The sequence below is a fragment of the Heterodontus francisci genome, chromosome 1 (genome assembly GCF_036365525.1).
Source record: "Heterodontus francisci isolate sHetFra1 chromosome 1, sHetFra1.hap1, whole genome shotgun sequence".
NCBI lineage: Eukaryota > Metazoa > Chordata > Chondrichthyes > Heterodontiformes > Heterodontidae > Heterodontus > Heterodontus francisci.
The window spans coordinates 9,586,536-9,608,227 of record NC_090371.1 but is presented as its reverse complement, the minus strand read 5'-3'; the positions used below and the strand labels follow the sequence as shown (position 1 = coordinate 9,608,227).

The following is a 21,692-nucleotide window of genomic DNA, read 5'->3' as shown; positions in this document are numbered from 1 at the left end:
GACCCTAACTCCTGATCCTATAGATCTCTCTCTGACACCAGTTCCTGATCCTATAGTTCTCTCCCTGACCCTAACTTCTGATCCTATAGATCTCTCCCTGACCCTAACTCCTGATCTAATAGATCTCTCTCTGACACAAACCCCTGGTCATATAGATCTCTCTCTGACCCTAACTCCTAATCTTATAGATCACGCTGACCATAACTCCTGATCCTATAGATCTCTCCATGACCCTAAATCCTGATCCAATAGATCTCTCTCTGATCTTAACCCCTAATCCGACAGATCTCTCTCTGACACTAACTCCTGATCCTACAGATCGCTCTCTGACGCTAACCCTGATCCTACAGATCTCTCCCTGCCCATAAGCCCCGATCCTACAGATCGCTCCCTGCCCGTAACCCCTGATCCTACAGATTTCTCTCTGACACTAACTCCTGATCCTATTGATCTCTCCCTGCCCGTAACCCCTGATCCTACAGATTTCTCTCTGATGCTAATCCTGATCCTACAGATCTGCCCTGCCCGTAACTCCTGATCCTATAGATCTCTCTCTGACACTAATTCCTGATCCTATAGATCTCTCCCTGACCCTAACTTCTGATCCTATAGATCTCTCCCTGACCCTAACTCCTGATCTAATAGATCTCTCTCTGACACAAACCCCTGGTCATATAGATCTCTCTCTGACCCTAACTCCTGATCTTATAGATCATGCTGACCATAACTCCTGATCTTATAGATCTCTCCATGACCCTAAATCCTGATCCAATAGATCTCTCTCTGATCTTAACCCCTAATCCGACAGATCTCTCCCTGCCCGTAACCCCTGATCTAATAGATCTCTCTCTGACACAAACCCCTGGTCATATAGATCTCTCTCTCTGACCCTAACTCCTGATCTTATAGATCACGCTGACCATAACTCCTGATCCTATAGATCTCTCCATGACCCTAAATCCTGATCCAATAGATCTCTCTCTGATCTTAACCCCTAATCCGACAGATCTCTCTCTGACGCTAACCCTGATCCTAAAGATCTCTCCCTGCCCATAAGCCCCGATCCTACAGATCGCTCCCTGCCCGTAACCCCTGATCCTACAGATTTCTCTCTGACACTAACTCCTGATCCTATAGATCTCTGTCTGACACTAACCCCTGATCCTATAGATCTCTCTCTGATCCTAACCCCTGATCCAATAGATCTCTGTCTGACACTAACCCCTGATCCTATAGATCTCTCTCTGACCATAACCCCTGATCCTATAGATCTCTCTCTGACACTAACTCCTGATCCAATAGATCTCTCTCTGGCCCTAACTCCTGATCCTATAGATCGCTCGCTGATCTTAAGCCCGATCCTATAGATCTCTGTCTGACACTAAACCCTGATCCTATAGATCTCTCCCTGACCCTAACCCCTGATCCTGCAGATCTCTCTCTGACCCTAACTCCTGATCCTATAGATCTCTCTCTGACCCTAACTCCTGATCCTATAGATCTCACTCTCATCCTATGACCATATGCGATAGGAGCAGAAGTAGGCCATTCAGTCCCTCGTACCTGCTCTGCCATTCTATAAGATCATGGCTGATCTGTTTGTGTCCTGGATTCCACACTCCCATTTACTCCTGATAATCTTTGATTCCCTTGCCTATCAAAAATCTATTTACCTCCGCCTTAAAAATATTCAATGATCCCGCCTCCACCACCTTCTGAGGCAGAGAGTTCCAAAGTCACACAACCCTCTGAGAGAAAAAAATTTCTACTCATCTCTGTCCTAAAAAGGCAACCCTAATTTTAAAACAGTGCCCCCTAGTTCTGAACTCACCCACAAGAGGAAACATCCTTTCCACAACCACCTTGTCAAGACTGTGCAGGATCTTATATACTTCAATCAAGTTTCCCCTCATTCTTCTAAACTCCAATGAAAATATATGAACATATGAATTAGGAGTAGGAGTAGACCACACGGCCCTTAGAGCCTGCTAAGCCATTCAATAAGTTCATGGCTGAACTGATTTCTCCACATTTCCACCTACTCCCAATAACCTTTCACCCCCTGCTTATCATGAATCTATCTACCTCTGCCTTAAAAATATTCAAAGAATCTGCTTCCACCACCTTTTGAGGAAGAGAATTCCAAAGACTCACAACCCTCAGAGAAAAAAAATTTCTCCTCATCTCTGTCTTGAATGGGCGACCCCTTATTTTTAAACAGTGACCCCTAGTTCGAGATTCTCCCACAAGGGGAAACATCCTTTCCACATCCACCCTGTCAAGACCCCTCAGGATCTTATATGTTTCAATCAAGTTGCCTCTTACTCCTCTAAATACCAGCGCATACAAGGCTAGCTTGTCCAATCTTTCCTCGTAAGACATCCCACCCATTCCAGTATTAATCTAGTAAACCTTCTCTGTACTGCCGCCAATGCATTTGCATCCTTCCTTAATAAGGAGACCAGTACTGTACACAGTACTCTAGATGTGGTCTCACCAATGCCCTGTAAAGCTGAATCATAACCTCCCTACTTTTGTATTCCATTCACCACACGATACACGTTAGCATTCTATTAGCTTTCCAAATAACGTGCCGTACCTGCATACGAACATTTTGCGATTCATGCACTCGGACACCCAGACCCCTCTGTATCTCAGAGCTCTGCAATCTCTCACCATTTAGATGATGTGCTTCTTGTTTATCCTGCCAAAATGGACAATTTCACACTTTTCCACATTATACTCCATTTACCAGGTCTTTGCCCACTCACTTAACCTATCTATATCCCTTTGTAGCCTCCTTATGTCCTCATCACAAGTTACTTTCCTACCTATCTTAGTGTCATCAGAAAAGTTAGCAACCATACCTTCAATCCCTTCATCCAAGTCATTTATATAAATTGTAAAAAGTTGAGGCTGTGAGAATAAGAAATACTGAAATGTTGTTTCTACAGCTTGTGGAAAATTACCGAGAAGTCATTTCTACACAACATAATGAAATCACTGAACAAGGGAACTGATAAGGGTATGTAAGTAAAGACCTTGAGACAGTACAGCAGTTAAAAATTGTGCTTAGGCAGAGAAAAGAAAAACAGCAAGAGTTAGAACAAAGGATGTAGTGAATAAGAAACTGCCCCACTAAGATAAAGGCTGACAGCTGCAAGTTAAAACACACAATGGAGAGCCAAATAAGGTAAAACAAAAACAAGAGTCAGGGGCTAGAAAGTTAGAGTAGGGGGAGAAGTAAACAGAGGAGGAGACTGTAGCAACTATAGGATAGGTTAGTGTCATAATATGTTATAACCAATAATGTAAACTAAAGGCGTGGACAAATGGATTTGTATTGTATAAACATGAACTGAATATGTTGATCGGTGTGCCTGCTTGTAGGACACCCGATCTTGCAAGAACGTTAAATAAACTTACTTCTCCAGAGTTTGACTTGGTGTAAATTATTTTTAAGTGGGCTACGTTTCTCAGAAGGCCCCAGCACGGATCACTGTGGCACACCACTCATTACATCTTGCCAACCAGAAAATGATTCATTTATGCCGACTCTCTGTTTCCTTTTCTGTAACCAATCTTTTATCCATGCCAATATGTTACCCCCTACACCATGAACTTTTATTTTCTGCAATAACCTTTGATGTGGCACCTTATCAAATGCCTTCTGGAAATCTAAGTACAGTACATCCACCGGTTCCCCTTTATCCACAGCACATGGTACTCCCTCAAAGAACTCCAATAAATTGCTTAAACATGATTTCCCTTTCACAAAGCCATGGTGACTCTGCCAGTTTACCTCTCTCTGACCTCAGTGACCTTGACGTCTCTGAGAACCTCCCTCTGACCCTTGACCCTGTCCATTAAAGTCAATGTTGATAAAGTTTCTTCTTGTTTTCAAAATGGCGGCGCCCATTGCTCGCGGCCTTTGGCGGCTCCGGGCCCAAGGACTGGCCCAGGCCGGGCTCCGGGCGCTGGCAGGCGGTGGACAGACCGGGCTCCGAGCCCTCAGCAGCAGTTCGGGCCCCGGCACCAGGGGACAGGACGGGGAGGAGGCGCCGCCCGGGCCCTATGTGCTGGGGCTCGGCCTGGGCCTGGGCTCGGCGGTGGCGCTGCTGCTATGGCGGGTCTGGCAAGAACAGAAGGCGGCGCCGGGCGACCGCACCCCTGAGACACCCTCAGGCCTCCAGATCTCCGCCCTCATCCCCCAGGTCCAGGCCGCCCGGCCCATCCGGCCCGACAGTCCCCGCTTCAGGTTCAACTTCATCGCGGATGTGGTGGAGAAAACGGGGCCGGCGGTGGTTTACATCGAAATCCTGGGGAGGTAAATAGAGGGAGGGAAGAAAGGCATGAGGGAGGGAGAGGCTGAGGGAGGGAAGGGGGGAGGGAGACACTGAATGAGGGAGAATGAGGGAGGGAGAGGCTGAGGGAGGGAAGGGGGGAGGGAGAGACTGAATGAGGGAGAATGAGGGAGGGAAGAAAGGCATGAGGGAGGGAAGAGAGACGTGATTGGAAATTAAAACGGAGGAGGAATTAACTGTCAGACAGTAAAGGACAGTATCTGCAGTGAGTGACAGGGGATTAACTGTCAGACAGTAAAGGACAGTATCTGCAGTGAGTGACAGGGGATTAACTGTCAGACAGTAAAGGACAGTATCTGCAGTGAGTGACAGGGGATTAACTGTCAGACAGTAAAGGACAGTATCTGCAGTGAGTGACAGGGGATTAACTGTCAGACAGTAAAGGACAGTATCTGCAGTGAGTGACCAGGGGATTAACTGTCAGACAGTAAAGGACAGTATCTGCAGTGAGTGACAGGGGATTAACTGTCAGACAGTAAAGGACAGTATCTGCAGTGAGTGACAGGGGATTAACTGTCAGACAGTAAAGGACAGTATCTGCAGTGAGTGACCAGGGGATTAACTGTCAGACAGTAAAGGACAGTATCTGCAGTGAGTGACCAGGGGATTAACTGTCAGACAGTAAAGGACAGTATCTGCAGTGAGTGACAGGGGATTAACTGTCAGACAGTAAAGGACAGTATCTGCAGTGAGTGACAGGGGATTAACTGTCAGACAGTAAAGGACAGTATCCGCAGTGAGTGACAGGGGATTAACTGTCAGACAGTAAAGGACAGTATCTGCAGTGAGTGACAGGGGATTAACTGTCAGACAGTAAAGGACAGTATCTGCAGTGAGTGACCAGGGGATTAACTGTCAGACAGTAAAGGACAGTATCTGCAGTGAGTGACAGGGGATTAACTGTCAGACAGTAAAGGACAGTATCTGCAGTGAGTGACAGGGGATTAACTGTCAGACAGTAAAGGACAGTATCTGCAGTGAGTGACCAGGGGATTAACTGTCAGACAGTAAAGGACAGTATCTGCAGTGAGTGACCAGGGGATTAACTGTCAGACAGTAAAGGACAGTATCTGCAGTGAGTGACAGGGTATTAACTGTCAGACAGTAAAGGACAGTATCTGCAGTGAGTGACCAGGGGATTAACTGTCAGACAGTAAAGGACAGTATCTGCAGTGAGTGACCAGGGGATTAACTGTCAGACAGTAAAGGACAGTATCTGCAGTGAGTGACAGGGTATTAACTGTCAGACAGTAAAGGACAGTATCTGCAGTGAGTGACCAGGGGATTAACTGTCAGACAGTAAAGGACAGTATCTGCAGTGAGTGACAGGGGATTAACTGTCAGACAGTAAAGGACAGTATCTGCAGTGAGTGACAGGGGATTAACTGTCAGACAGTAAAGGACAGTATCTGCAGTGAGTGACCAGGGGATTAACTGTCAGACAGTAAAGGACAGTATCTGCAGTGAGTGACCAGGGGATTAACTGTCAGACAGTAAAGGACAGTATCTGCAGTGAGTGACCAGGGGATTAACTGTCAGACAGTAAAGGACAGTATCTGCAGTGAGTGACAGGGTATTAACTGTCAGACAGTAAAGGACAGTATCTGCAGTGAGTGACCAGGGGATTAACTGTCAGACAGTAAAGGACAGTATCTGCAGTGAGTGACCAGGGGATTAACTGTCAGACAGTAAAGGACAGTATCTGCAGTGAGTGACAGGGTATTAACTGTCAGACAGTAAAGGACAGTATCTGCAGTGAGTGACCAGGGGATTAACTGTCAGACAGTAAAGGACAGTATCCGCAGTGAGTGACAGGGGATTAACTGTCAGACAGTAAAGGACAGTATCCACAGTGAGTGACAGGGCATTAACTGTCAGACGGTAACAGACAGTTTCCACAGTGAGTGAACGGGTCATTAACTGTCAGACAGTAACAGACAGTATCCACAGTGAGTGACCGGGGCATTAACTGTCAGACAGTAACAGACAGTATCCACAGTGAGTGACCGGGGCATTAACTGTCAGACAGTAACAGACAGTATCCACAGTGAGTGACCGGGGCATTAACTGTCAGACAGTAACAGACAGTATCCACAGTGAGTGACAGGGCATTAACTGTCAGACAGTAACAGACAGTTTCCACAGTGAGTGACCGGGGCATTAACTGTCAGACAGTAACAGACAGTATCCACAGTGAGTGACCGGGGCATTAACTGTCAGACAGTAACAGACAGTATCCACAGTGAGTGACCGGGGCATTAACTGTCAGACAGTAACAGACAGTTTCCACAGTGAGTGACAGGGCATTAACTGTCAGACAGTAACAGACAGTATCCACAGTGAGTGACCGGGGCATTAACTGTCAGACAGTAGCAGACAGTATCCACAGTGAGTGACCGGGGCATTAACTGTCAGACAGTAACAGACAGTATCTGCAGTGAGTGACAGGGGATTAACTGTCAGACAGTAAAGGACAGTATCTGCAGTGAGTGACCAGGGGATTAACTGTCAGACAGTAAAGGACAGTATCTGCAGTGAGTGACCAGGGGATTAACTGTCAGACAGTAAAGGACAGTATCTGCAGTGAGTGACCAGGGGATTAACTGTCAGACAGTAACAGACAGTTTCCACAGTGAGTGACCGGGGCATTAACTGTCAGACAGTAACAGACAGTATCCACAGTGAGTGACCGGGGCATTAACTGTCAGACAGTAACAGACAGTTTCCACAGTGAGTGACCGGGGCATTAACTGTCAGACAGTAACAGACAGTATCCACAGTGAGTGACCGGGGCATTAACTGTCAGACAGTAACAGACAGTTTCCACAGTGAGTGACCGGGGCATTAACTGTCAGACAGTAACAGACAGTATCCACAGTGAGTGACCGGGGCATTAACTGTCAGACAGTAACAGACAGTTTCCACAGTGAGTGACCGGGGCATTAACTGTCAGACAGTAACAGACAGTATCCACTGTTGGTGACCGGGGCATTAACTGTCAGACAGTAACGGACAGTATCCACAGTGACTAACCAGCTGTGTTCCATGACTTGGTTCCCCCAGCAGTGTCACCCTGAGTGAGTAGCTCTTTCATCTCTGAATCACAAGGTTCAGGGTTCGAGCCCCACTCCTGTGACCTGAGCCCTGAAATCAAAGCTGGTTCTGCAATGCGGTACTGAGGGGAAGCTGCACTGTTGAAGGTGGCACCTTTCAGATCAGGCGCTAAACATCCCCATCTGCCTGCTTGGGTGGTTGTAAATAATCCCATGGTAATATTTCAAAGAGCAGGGGAGTTCTCCTCAGTGTCCCGGCCAATATTTCTCCCTCAATCAATGTCACAAAAATACCGATTATCTGGTCGTTATCACAGTGCTGTTTGTGGGATCTTGCTGTGTGAGAATTCGCTGCCACGTTTCCTACATTGCCTACAAAGCGCTTTGAGACTTCCAGTGGTTGTGAAAGGCGCTATACAAATGCAAGTCTTTCTTTCCTTCAGGCATCCGTTCAGTGGCCGGGAAATGCCGATCTCCAATGGCTCAGGATTTGCAGTCACCCAGGATGGGCTGATTGTCACCAATGCCCATGTTGTGGCCAATAAGAGGCGTGTGCGGGTGAAGCTGGCGAGTGGGGAGATGTACGAGGCATCGGTTCAGGCAATCGATCAGGTGGCTGATATCGCCACCATCAAAATCAACCCCAAGGTATGAGCGGGAACAGCTGGGAAAGGGTGGGGAGTCCTGGGGAGAGGAATGACAGGGGGTGGGGACTCGTGCAGGAGGGGACGGTGGGGGGGGGGATTCGGGAGAGGAATGATGGGGTGGGAACTCCAGGGCTGGGGGTGGAGACTCGAGGGGAGAGAAATTTAAAAAGTTGGAACCTACCGGAAAACCCCAAATCTATCCAAAGTACAGAATCCGCTGTTCCCAACGTCTGCAACTGTCAGCTGTGAAACTGCGGATTTTTAAAAAATGCCAGTCTGAAAGAAGAAGACAATGGAAAATTTATCATTTCTGAAATACATCGGCAGGCCGGATGGAAATCTTTGGCGGGCCAGATTTGGAAAACCCTGCTCGACACCTCAGTATCCTCCCATTTATTTGGTATTCCTTTGCCTTGTTTGACCTCCCCAAATGCATCACCTCACACTTCTCCAGGTTGAATTCCATTTGCCACTTTTTTGCCCACTTGACCAGACCATTGATATCTTCCTGCAGCCAACAGCGATCCTCCTCACTATCAACCACACGGCCAATTTTTGTGTCGTCTGCCAACTTCTTGATCATGCTCCCCACATTTACATCCAAATGGTTAATATATACCTCAAAAAGCAGGGGACCCAGTACTGAACCCTGCGGAATGCCACTGGAAACTGAAATAGCTAAAACACCCGCCAATAATCACCCTTCGTTTCCTGCCACTGAGCCAATTTTGTATCCAGCTTTATGCATTTCCCTGGATCCCATGGGCTTTTTTTTTAACCAGTCTGCCATATGGGACCTCGTCAAAAGCAGGGTGATATTCCTAGTGATCTCACGGTGATGTTCCCTGTGATCTGAGGCTGATATTCCCTGTGATCTGAGGCTGATATTCCCTGTGATCTGAGGCTGATATTCCCTGTGATGTCGGGCTGATATTCCCTGTGATGTCGGGCTGATATTCCCTGTGATGTCGGGCTGATATTCCCTGTGATGTCGGCGTCATATTCCCTGTGATGTCGGCGTCATATTCCCTGTGATGTCGGCGTCATATTCCCTGTGATGTCGGCGTCATATTCCCTGTGATCTCGGCATCATATTCCCTGTGATCTCGGGGTGATATTCCCTGTGATCTCGGGGTGATATTCCCTGTGATCTCGGGGTGATATTCCCTGTGATCTCGGGGTGATATTCCCTGTGATCTCGGGGTGATATTCCCTGTGATCTCGGGGTGATATTCCCTGTGATCTCGGGGTGATATTCCCTGTGATCTCGGGGTGATATTCCCTGTGATCTCGGGGTGATATTCCCTGTGATCTCGGGGTGATATTCCCTGTGATCTCGGGGTGATATTCCCTGTGATCTCGGGGTGATATTCCCTGTGATCTCTCGGGGTGATATTCCCTGTGCTCTCGGGGTGATATTCCCTGTGCTCTCGGGGTGATATTCCCTGTGCTCTCGGGGTGATATTCCCTGTGCTCTCGGGGTGATATTCCCTGTGCTCTCGGGGTGATATTCCCTGTGCTCTCGGGGTGATATTCCCTGTGCTCTCGGGGTGATATTCCCTGTGACCTGAGGGTGATATTCCCTGTGCTTGCTGGCTGATATTACCTATAATCTCACGGTGATATTCCTTGTGATCTCACGGTGATATTCCTTGAGATCTCGGGGTAATATTCCCTTTGATCTCGGGGTGATATTCCCTGTGCTCTCGGGGTGATATTCCCTGTGCTCTCGGGGTGATATTCCCTGTGCTCTCGGGGTGATATTCCCTGTGCTCTCGGGGTGATATTCCCTGTGCTCTCGGGGTGATATTCCCTGTGCTCTCGGGGTGATATTCCCTGTGCTCTCGGGGTGATATTCCCTGTGCTCTCGGGGTGATATTCCCTGTGCTCTCGGGGTGATATTCCCTGTGCTCTCGGGGTGATATTCCCTGTGCTCTCGGGGTGATATTCCCTGTGCTCTCGGGGTGATATTCCCTGTGCTCTCGGGGTGATATTCCCTGTGCTCTCGGGGTGATATTCCCTGTGCTCTCGGGGTGATATTCCCTGTGCTCTCGGGGTGATATTCCCTGTGCTCTCGGGGTGATATTCCCTGTGCTCTCGGGGTGATATTCCCTGTGCTCTCGGGGTGATATTCCCTGTGCTCTCGGGGTGATATTCCCTGTGCTCTCGGGGTGATATTCCCTGTGATCTCGGGTGATATTCCCTGTGACCTGAGGGTGATATTCCCTGTGCTTGCTGGCTGATATTCCCTATGATCTCACGGTGATATTCCTTGTGATCTCGGGGTAATATTCCCTTTGATCTCGGGGTAATATTCCCTTTGATCTCGGGGTGATATTCCCTGTGATCTCGAGTGATATTCCCAATGATCTCACAGTGATATTCCCTGCGATCCCAGGGTGATATTCCCTGCGATCCCAGGGTGATATTCCCTGTGATCACGGGTGATATTCCCTGTGATCACGGGTGATATTCCCTGTGATCACGGGTGATATTCCCTGTGATCACGGGTGATATTCCCTGTGATCACGGGTGATATTCCCTGTGATCACGGGTGATATTCCCTGTGATCACGGGTGATATTCCCTGTGATCACGGGTGATATTCCCTGTGATCACGGGTGATATTCCCTGAGATCTCGGGTAATATTCCCTGTGATCCCAGGGTGTTATTCCCTGTGATCTCACGGTGATATTCCCTGTGATCTCAGGTAATATTTTCTGCGATCGCTTGGTGATATTCCCTGTGATCTCAGGTGATATTCCCTGTCATCTCAGGTGATATTCCCTGTGATCTCACGTGATGTTCCCTGTGATGTCGGGCTGATATTCCCTGTGATGTCGGGCTGATATTCCCTGTGATGTCGGGCTGATATTCCCTGTGATGTCGGGCTGATACTCCCTGTGATGTCGGGCTGATACTCCCTGTGATGTCGGGGTAATAATCCCTGTGATATTGGGTGATAATCCCTGTGATATTGGGTGATATTCCCTGTGATATTGGATGATATTCCCTGTGATCTATTGGTGATATTCCCTGTGACCTGAGGGTGATATTCCCTGTGACCTGAGGGCGATATTCCCTGTGACCTGAGGGTGATATTCCCTGTGACCTGAGGGTGATATTCCCTGTGATCTCGGGGTGATATTCCCTGTGATCTCGGGGTGATATTCCCTGTGATCTCGGGGTGATATTCCCTGTGATCTCGGGGTGATATTCCCTGTGATCTCGGGGTGATATTCCCTGTGATCTCGGGGTGATATTCCCTGTGATCTCGGGGTGATATTCCCTGTGATCTCGGGGTGATATTCCCTGTGATCTCGGGGTGATATTCCCTGTGATCTCGGGGTGATATTCCCTGTGATCTCGGGGTGATATTCCCTGTGATCTCGGGGTGATATTCCCTGTGATCTCTCGGGGTGATATTCCCTGTGATCTCTCGGGGTGATATTCCCTGTGATCTCTCGGGGTGATATTCCCTGTGCTCTCGGGGTGATATTCCCTGTGCTCTCGGGGTGATATTCCCTGTGCTCTCGGGGTGATATTCCCTGTGCTCTCGGGGTGATATTCCCTGTGCTCTCGGGGTGATATTCCCTGTGCTCTCGGGGTGATATTCCCTGTGCTCTTGGGTGATATTCCCTGTGACCTGAGGGTGATATTCCCTGTGCTTGCTGGCTGATATTCCCTATAATCTCACGGTGATATTCCTTGTGATCTCACGGTGATATTCCTTGTGATCTCGGGGTAATATTCCCTTTGATCTCGGGGTGATATTCCCTGTGCTCTCGGGGTGATATTCCCTGTGCTCTCGGGGTGATATTCCCTGTGCTCTCGGGGTGATATTCCCTGTGCTCTCGGGGTGATATTCCCTGTGCTCTCGGGGTGATTATTCCCTGTGCTCTCGGGGTGATATTCCCTGTGCTCTCGGGGTGATATTCCCTGTGCTCTCGGGGTGATATTCCCTGTGCTCTCGGGGTGATATTCCCTGTCATCTCAGGTGATGTTCCCTGTCATCTCAGGTGATGTTCCCTGTGATCTCACGTGATGTTCCCTGTGATGTCGGGCTGATATTCCCTGTGATGTCGGGCTGATATTCCCTGTGATGTCGGGCTGATACTCCCTGTGATGTCGGGCTGATACTCCCTGTGATGTCGGGCTGATACTCCCTGTGATGTCGGGCTGATACTCCCTGTGATGTCGGGGTAATAATCCCTGTGATATTGGGTGATAATCCCTGTGATATTGGGTGATAATCCCTGTGATATTGGGTGATAATCCCTGTGATATTGGGTGATATTCCCTGTGATATTGGGTGATATTCCCTGTGATATTGGGTGATATTCCCTGTGATATTGGGTGATATTCCCTGTGATATTGGATGATATTCCCTGTGATCTATTGGTGATATTCCCTGTGACCTGAGGGTGATATTCCCTGTGACCTGAGGGTGATATTCCCTGTGACCTGAGGGTGATATTCCCTGTGACCTGAGGGTGATATTCCCTGTGACCTGAGGGTGATATTCCCTGTGATCTCGGGGTGATATTCCCTGTGATCTCGGGGTGATATTCCCTGTGATCTCGGGGTGATATTCCCTGTGATCTCGGGGTGATATTCCCTGTGATCTCGGGGTGATATTCCCTGTGATCTCGGGGTGATATTCCCTGTGATCTGAGGCTGATATTCCCTGTGATGTCGGGCTGATATTCCCTGTGATGTCGGGCTGATATTCCCTGTGATGTCGGGCTGATATTCCCTGTGATGTCGGGCTGATATTCCCTGTGATGTCGGGCTGATATTCCCTGTGATGTCGGGCTGATATTCCCTGTGATGTCGGGCTGATATTCCCTGTGATGTCGGGCTGATATTCCCTGTGATGTCGGGCTGATATTCCCTGTGATGTCGGGCTGATATTCCCTGTGATGTCGGGCTGATATTCCCTGTGATGTCGCGCTGATATTCCCTGTGATCTCGGGCTGATATTCCCTGTGATCTCGGGCTGATATTCCCTGTGATCTCGGGGTGATATTCCCTGTGATCTCGGGGTGATATTCCCTGTGATCTCGGGGTGATATTCCCTGTGATCTCGGGGTGATATTCCCTGTGATCTCGGGGTGATATTCCCTGTGATCTCGGGGTGATATTCCCTGTGATCTTGAGTGATATTCCCTGTGATCTCGAGTGATATTCCCTGTGCTCTCGGGGTGATATTCCCTGTGATCTCGGGGTGATATTCCCTGTGATCTCGGGGTGATATTCCCTGTGATCTCGGGGTGATATTCCCTGTGATCTCGGGGTGATATTCCCTGTGATCTCGGGGTGATATTCCCTGTGATCTCGGGGTGATATTCCCTGTGATCTCGGGGTGATATGCCCTGTGATCTGGGGGTGATATTCCCTGTGATCTCGAGTGATATTCCCAATGATGTCACAGTGATATTCCCTGTGCTCTCGGGGTGATATTCCCTGTGCTCTCGGGGTGATATTCCCTGTGCTCTCGGGGTGATATTCCCTGTGCTCTCGGGGTGATATTCCCTGTGCTCTCGGGGTGATATTCCCTGTGCTCTCGGGGTGATATTCCCTGTGCTCTCGGGGTGATATTCCCTGTGCTCTCGGGGTGATATTCCCTGTGCTCTCGGGGTGATATTCCCTGTGCTCTCGGGGTGATATTCCCTGTGCTCTCGGGGTGATATTCCCTGTGCTCTCGGGGTGATATTCCCTGTGCTCTCGGGGTGATATTCCCTGTGATCTCGGGGTGATATTCCCTGTGATCTCGGGGTGATATTCCCTGTGATCTCGGGGTGATATTCCCTGTGATCTCGGGGTGATATTCCCTGTGATCTGAGGCTGATATTCCCTGTGATCTGAGGCTGATATTCCCTGTGATGTCGGGCTGATATTCCCTGTGATGTCGGGCTGATATTCCCTGTGATGTCGGGCTGATATTCCCTGTGATGTCGGGCTGATATTCCCTGTGATGTCGGGCTGATATTCCCTGTGATGTCGGCGTGATATTCCCTGTGATGTCGGCGTGATATTCCCTGTGATGTCGGCGTGATATTCCCTGTGATCTCGGGGTGATATTCCCTGTGATCTCGGGGTGATATTCCCTGTGATCTCGGCGTGATATTCCCTGTGATCTCGGGGTGATATTCCCTGTGATCTCGGGGTGATATTCCCTGTGATCTCGGGGTGATATTCCCTGTGATCTCGGGGTGATATTCCCTGTGATCTCGGGGTGATATTCCCTGTGATCTCGGGGTGATATTCCCTGTGATCTCGGGGTGATATTCCCTGTGATCTCGGGGTGATATTCCCTGTGATCTCGGGGTGATATTCCCTGTGATCTCACGGTGATATTCCCTGTGATCTCGAGTGATATTCCCAATGATATCACAGTGATATTCCCTGTGCTCTCGGGGTGATATTACCTGTGCTCTCGGGGTGATATTCCCTGTGCTCTCGGGGTGATATTCCCTGTGATGTCGGCGTGATATTCCCTGTGATCTCGGGGTGATATTCCCTGTGATCTCGGGGTGATATTCCCTGTGATCTCGGGGTGATATTCCCTGTGATCTCGGGGTGATATTCCCTGTGATCTCGGGGTGATATTCCCTGTGATCTCGGGGTGATATTCCCTGTGATCTCGGGGTGATATTCCTTTTGATCTCGGGGTGATATTCCCTGTGATCTCGGGGTGATATTCCCTGTGATCTCGGGGTGATATTCCCTGTGATCTCGGGGTGATATTCCCTGTGATCTCGGGGTGATATTCCCTGTGATCTCGGGGTGATATTCCCTGTGATCTCGGGGTGATATTCCCTGTGATCTCGGGGTGATATTCCCTGTGATCTCGAGTGATATTCCCAATGATATCACAGTGATATTCCCTGAGATCCCGGGGTGATATTCCCTGTGATCTCGGGGTGATATTCCCTGTGATCTCGGGGTGATATTCCCTGTGATCCCAGGGTGATATTCCCTGTGATCTCACGGTGATATTCCCTGTGACCTGAGGGTGATATTCCCTGTGATCTCAGGTAATATTTCCTGCGATCTCAGGTGATATTCCCTGTCATCGCAGGTGATATTCCCTGTGATCTCACGTGATGTTCCCTGTGATGTCGGGCTGATATTCCCTGTGATGTCGGGCTGATATTCCCTGTGATGTCGGGCTGATATTCCCTGTGATGTCGGGCTGATACTCCCTGTGATGTCGGGCTGATACTCCCTGTGATGTCGGGCTGATACTCCCTGTGATGTCGGGCTGATACTCCCTGTGATGTCGGGCTGATACTCCCTGTGATGTCGGGCTGATACTCCCTGTGATGTCGGGCTGATACTCCCTGTGATGTCGGGCTGATACTCCCTGTGATGTCGGGCTGATACTCCCTGTGATGTCGGGCTGATACTCCCTGTGATGTCGGGCTGATACTCCCTGTGATGTCGGGCTGATACTCCCTGTGATGTCGGGCTGATACTCCCTGTGATGTCGGGCTGATACTCCCTGTGATGTCGGGCTGATACTCCCTGTGATGTCGGGCTGATACTCCTTGTGATGTCGGGCTGATACTCCCTGTGATGTCGGGCTGATACTCCCTGTGATGTCGGGGTAATAATCCCTGTGATATTGGATGATATTCCCTGTGATCTATTGGTGATATTCCCTGTGACCTGAGGGTGATATTCCCTGTGACCTGAGGGTGATATTCCCTGTGACCTGAGGGTGATATTCCCTGTGACCTGAGGGTGATATTCCCTGTGATCTCGGGGTGATATTCCCTGTGATCTCGGGGTGATATTCCCTGTGATCTCGGGGTGATATTCCCTGTGATCTCGGGGTGATATTCCCTGTGATCTCGGGGTGATATTCCCTGTGATCTCGGGGTGATATTCCCTGTGATCTCGGGGTGATATTCCCTGTGATCTCGGGGTGATATTCCCTGTGATCTCGGGGTGATATTCCCTGTGATCTCGGGGTGATATTCCCTGTGATCTCGGGGTGATATTCCCTGTGATCTCGGGTTGATATTCCCTGTGATCTCACGGTGATATTCCCTGTGATCTCACGGTGATATTCCCTGTGATCTCGAGTGATATTCCCAATGATATCACAGTGATATTCCCTGTGCTCTCGGGGTGATATTCCCTGTGCTCTCGGGGTGATATTCCCTGTGCTCTCGGGGTGATATTCCCTGTGATGTCGGCGTGATATTCCCTGTGATCTCGGGGTGATATTCCCTGTGATCTCGGGGTGATATTCCCTGTGATCTCGGGGTGATATTCCCTGTGATCTCGGGGTGATATTCCCTGTGATCTCGGGGTGATATTCCCTGTGATCTCGGGGTGATATTCCCTGTGATCTCGGGGTGATATTCCTTTTGATCTCGGGGTGATATTCCCTGTGATCACGGGGTGATATTCCCTGTGATCTCGGGGTGATATTCCCTGTGATCTCGGGGTGATATTCCCTGTGATCTCGGGGTGATATTCCCTGTGATCTCGGGGTGATATTCCCTGTGATCTCGGGGTGATATTCCCTGTGATCTCGGGGTGATATTCCCTGTGATCTCGAGTGATATTCCCAATGATATCACAGTGATATTCCCTGAGATCCCGGGGTGATATTCCCTGTGATCTCGGGGTGATATTCCCTGTGATCTCGGGGTGATATTCCCTGTGATCTCGGGGTGATATTCCCTGTGATCCCAGGGTGATATTCCCTGTGATCTCACGGTGATATTCCCTGTGACCTGAGGGTGATATTCCCTGTGATCTCAGGTAATATTTCCTGCGATCGCTTGGTGATATTCCCTGTGATCTCAGGTGATATTCCCTGTCATCTCAGGTGATATTCCCTGTGATCTCACGTGATGTTCCCTGTGATGTCGGGCTGATATTCCCTGTGATGTCGGGCTGATATTCCCTGTGATGTCGGGCTGATATTCCCTGTGATGTCGGGCTGATATTCCCTGTGATGTCGGGCTGATACTCCCTGTGATGTCGGGCTGATACTCCCTGTGATGTCGGGCTGATACTCCCTGTGATGTCGGGCTGATACTCCCTGTGATGTCGGGCTGATACTCCCTGTGATGTCGGGCTGATACTCCCTGTGATGTCGGGCTGATACTCCCTGTGATGTCGGGCTGATACTCCCTGTGATGTCGGGCTGATACTCCCTGTGATGTCGGGCTGATACTCCCTGTGATGTCGGGCTGATACTCCCTGTGATGTCGGGCTGATACTCCCTGTGATGTCGGGCTGATACTCCCTGTGATGTCGGGCTGATACTCCCTGTGATGTCGGGCTGATACTCCCTGTGATGTCGGGCTGATACTCCCTGTGATGTCGGGCTGATACTCCCTGTGATGTCGGGCTGATACTCCCTGTGATGTCGGGCTGATACTCCCTGTGATGTCGGGCTGATACTCCCTGTGATGTCGGGCTGATACTCCCTGTGATGTCGGGGTAATAATCCCTGTGATATTGGATGATATTCCCTGTGATCTATTGGTGATATTACCTGTGACCTGAGGGTGATATTCCCTGTGACCTGAGGGTGATATTCCCTGTGACCTGAGGGTGATATTCCCTGTGACCTGAGGGTGATATTCCCTGTGACCTGAGGGTGATATTCCCTGTGACCTGAGGGTGATATTCCCTGTGACCTGAGGGTGATATTCCCTGTGATCTCGGGGTGATATTCCCTGTGATCTCGGGGTGATATTCCCTGTGATCTCGGGGTGATATTCCCTGTGATCTCGGGGTGATATTCCCTGTGATCTCGGGGTGATATTCCCTGTGATCTCGGGGTGATATTCCCTGTGATCTCGGGGTGATATTCCCTGTGATCTCGGGGTGATATTCCCTGTGATCTCGGGGTGATATTCCCTGTGATCTCGGGGTGATATTCCCTGTGATCTCGTGGTGATATTCCCTGTGATTTCGGGGTGATATTCCCTGTGATCTCGGGGTGATATTCCCTGTGATCTCGGGGTGATATTCCCTGTGATCTCGGGGTGATATTCCCTGTGATCTCACGGTGATATTCCCTGTGATCTCACGGTGATATTCCCTGTGATCTCGGGTGATATTCCCTGTGATCTCGGGTGATATTCCCTGTGATCTCGGGTGATATTCCCTGTGATCCCGGGTGATATTCCCTGTGATCTCGAGTGATATTCCCAATGATCTCACAGTGATATTCCCTGAGATCCCAGGGTGATATTCCCTGAGATCCCAGGGTGATATTCCCTGAGATCCCAGGGTGATATTCCCTGAGATCCCAGGGTGATATTCCCTGTGATCACGGGTGATATTCCCTGTGATCACGGGTGATATTCCCTGTGATCACGGGTGATATTCCCTGTGATCACGGGTAATATTCCCTGTGATCCCAGGGTGATATTCCCTGTGATCTCAGGTAATATTTCCTGCGATCGCTTGGTGATATTCCCTGTGATCTGAGGTGATATTCCCTGTCATCTCAGGTGATATTCCCTGTGATGTCGGGCTGATATTCCCTGTGATGTCGGGCTGATATTCCCTGTGATGTCGGGCTGATATTCCCTGTGATGTCGGGCTGATATTCCCTGTGATGTCGGGCTGATATTCCCTGTGATGTCGGGCTGATATTCCCTGTGATGTCGGGCTGATATTCCCTGTGATGTCGGGCTGATATTCCCTGTGATGTCGGGCTGATATTCCCTGTGATCTCGAGGTGATATTCCCTGTGATCTCGGGGTGATATTCCCTGTGATCTCGGGGTGATATTCCCTGTGATCTCGGGGTGATATTCCCTGTGATCTCGGGGTGATATTCCCTGTGATCTCGGGGTGATATTCCCTGTGATCTCGGGGTGATATTCCCTGTGATCTCGGGGTGATATTCCCTGTGATCTCGGGGTGATATGCCCTGTGATCTGGGGGTGATATTCCCTGTGATCTCGAGTGATATTCCCAATGATGTCACAGTGATATTCCCTGTGCTCTCGGGGTGATATTCCCTGTGCTCTCGGGGTGATATTCCCTCTGCTTTCGGGGTGATATTCCCTGTGCTCTCGGGGTGATATTCCCTGTGCTCTCGGGGTGATATTCCCTGTGCTCTCGGGGTGATATTCCCTGTGCTCTCGGGGTGATATTCCCTGTGCTCTCGGGGTGATATTCCCTGTGCTCTCGGGGTGATATTCCCTGTGCTCTCGGGGTGATATTCCCTGTGCTCTCGGGGTGATATTCCCTGTGCTCTCGGGGTGATATTCCCTGTGCTCTCGGGGTGATATTCCCTGTGCTCTCGGGGTGATATTCCCTGTGCTCTCGGGGTGATATTCCCTGTGCTCTCGGGGTGATATTCCCTGTGCTCTCGGGGTGATATTCCCTGTGCTCTCGGGGTGATATTCCCTGTGCTCTCGGGGTGATATTCCCTGTGCTCTCGGGGTGATATTCCCTGTGCTCTCGGGGTGATATTCCCTGTGCTCTCGGGGTGATATTCCCTGTGCTCTCGGGGTGATATTCCCTGTGCTCTCGGGGTGATATTCCCTGTGCTCTCGGGGTGATATACCCTGTGCTCTCGGGGTGATATTCCCTGTGATCTGGGGCTGATATTCCTTGTGATCTCACGGTGATATTCCCTGTGATCTCGAGTGATATTCCCAATGATATCACAGTGATATTCCCAATGATATCACAGTGATATTCCCTGTGCTCTCGGGGTGATATTACCTGTGCTCTCGGGGTGATATTCCCTGTGCTCTCGGGGTGATATTCCCTGTGATGTCGGCGTGATATTCCCTGTGATGTCGGCGTGATATTCCCTGTGATGTCGGCGTGATATTCCCTGTGATGTCGGCGTGATATTCCCTGTGATGTCGGCGTGATATTCCCTGTGATGTCGGCGTGATATTCCCTGTGATGTCGGCGTGATATTCCCTGTGATGTCGGCGTGATATTCCCTGTGATGTCGGCGTGATATTCCCTGTGATGTCGGCGTGATATTCCCTGTGATGTCGGCGTGATATTCCCTGTGATCTCGGGGTGATATTCCCTGTGATCTCGGGGTGATATTCCCTGTGATCTCGGGGTGATATTCCCTGTGATCTCGGGGTGATATTCCCTGTGATCTCGGGGTGATATTCCCTGTGATCTCGGGGTGATATTCCCTGTGATCTCGGGGTGATATTCCCTGTGATCTCGGGGTGATATTCCCTGTGATCTCGGGGTGATATTCCCTGTGATCTCGGGGTGATATTCCCTGTGATCTCGGGGTGATATTCCCTGTGATCTCGGGGTGATATTCCCTGTGATCTCGGGGTGATATTCCCTGTGATCTCGAGTGATATTCCCAATGATATCACAGTGATATTCCCTGAGATCCCGGGGTGATATTCCCTGTGATCTCGGGGTGATATTCCCTGTGATCTCGGGGTGATATTCCCTGTGATCTCGGGGTGATATTCCCTGTGCTCTCGGGGTGATATTCCCTGTGCTCTCGGGGTGATATTCCCTGTGCTCTCGGGGTGATATTCCCTGTGCTCTCGGGGTGATATTCCCTGTGCTCTCGGGGTGATATTCCCTGTGCTCTCGGGGTGATATTCCCTGTGCTCTCGGGCTGATATTCCCTGTGATGTCGGGCTGATATTCCCTGTGATGTCGGGCTGATATTCCCTGTGATGTCGGGGTGCTAATCCCTGTGATGTTGGGGTGCTAATCCCTGTGATATTGAATGATATCCCTGTGATCTTGGGGTGATATTCCCTGTGATCTTGGGGTGATATTCCCTGTGATCCCAGGGTAATATTCCCTGGAATCCCAGGGTGATATTCCCTGTGATCTCACGGTGATATTCCCTGTGACCTGAGGGTGATATTCCCTGTGATCTCAGGTAATATTTCCTGCGATCGCTTGGTGATATTCCCTGTGATCTCAGGTGATATTCCCTGTCATCTCAGGTGATATTCCCTGTGATCTCACGTGATGTTCCCTGTGATGTCGGGCTGATATTCCCTGTGATGTCGGTGTGATATTCCCTGTGATGTCGGTGTGATATTCCCTGTGATGTCGGTGTGATATTCCCTGTGATGTCGGTGTGATATTCCCTGTGATGTCGGGCTGATATTCCCTGTGATGTCGGGCTGATACTCCCTGTGATGTCGGGCTGATACTCCCTGTGATGTCGGGCTGATACTCCCTGTGATGTCGGGATGATACTCCCTGTGATGTCGGGCTGATACTCCCTGTGATGTCGGGCTGATACTCCCTGTGATGTCGGGCTGATACTCCTTGTGATGTCGGGCTGATACTCCCTGTGATGTCGGGCTGATACTCCCTGTGATGTCGGGGTAATAATCCCTGTGATATTGGATGATATTCCCTGTGATCTATTGGTGATATTCCCTGTGACCTGAGGGTGATATTCCCTGTGACCTGAGGGTGATATTCCCTGTGACCTGAGGGTGATATTCCCTGTGACCTGAGGGTGATATTCCCTGTGACCTGAGGGTGATATTCCCTGTGATCTCGGGGTGATATTCCCTGTGATCTCGGGGTGATATTCCCTGTGATCTCGGGGTGATATTCCCTGTGATCTCGGGGTGATATTCCCTGTGATCTCGGGGTGATATTCCCTGTGATCTC

General features: G+C 49.8%; 1 protein-coding gene across 2 annotated transcripts in view; it reads left to right on the top strand.

The window, feature by feature from the left end:
* The first annotated feature begins 3,871 nt into the window (after positions 1–3,871).
* LOC137367502 (serine protease HTRA2, mitochondrial-like) overlaps positions 3,872–21,692 on the top strand; it is a 62,094-nt gene continuing 44,273 nt past the window's right edge. For both annotated transcript variants that reach the window (XM_068028650.1, XM_068028652.1), the window contains exons 1-2: positions 3,872–4,327; positions 7,861–8,065. In XM_068028650.1, coding sequence (XP_067884751.1) covers positions 3,876–4,327; positions 7,861–8,065 — 657 coding nt within the window. In that variant the 5' untranslated portion in view covers positions 3,872–3,875. The remainder of the gene's footprint in view (positions 4,328–7,860; positions 8,066–21,692) is intronic.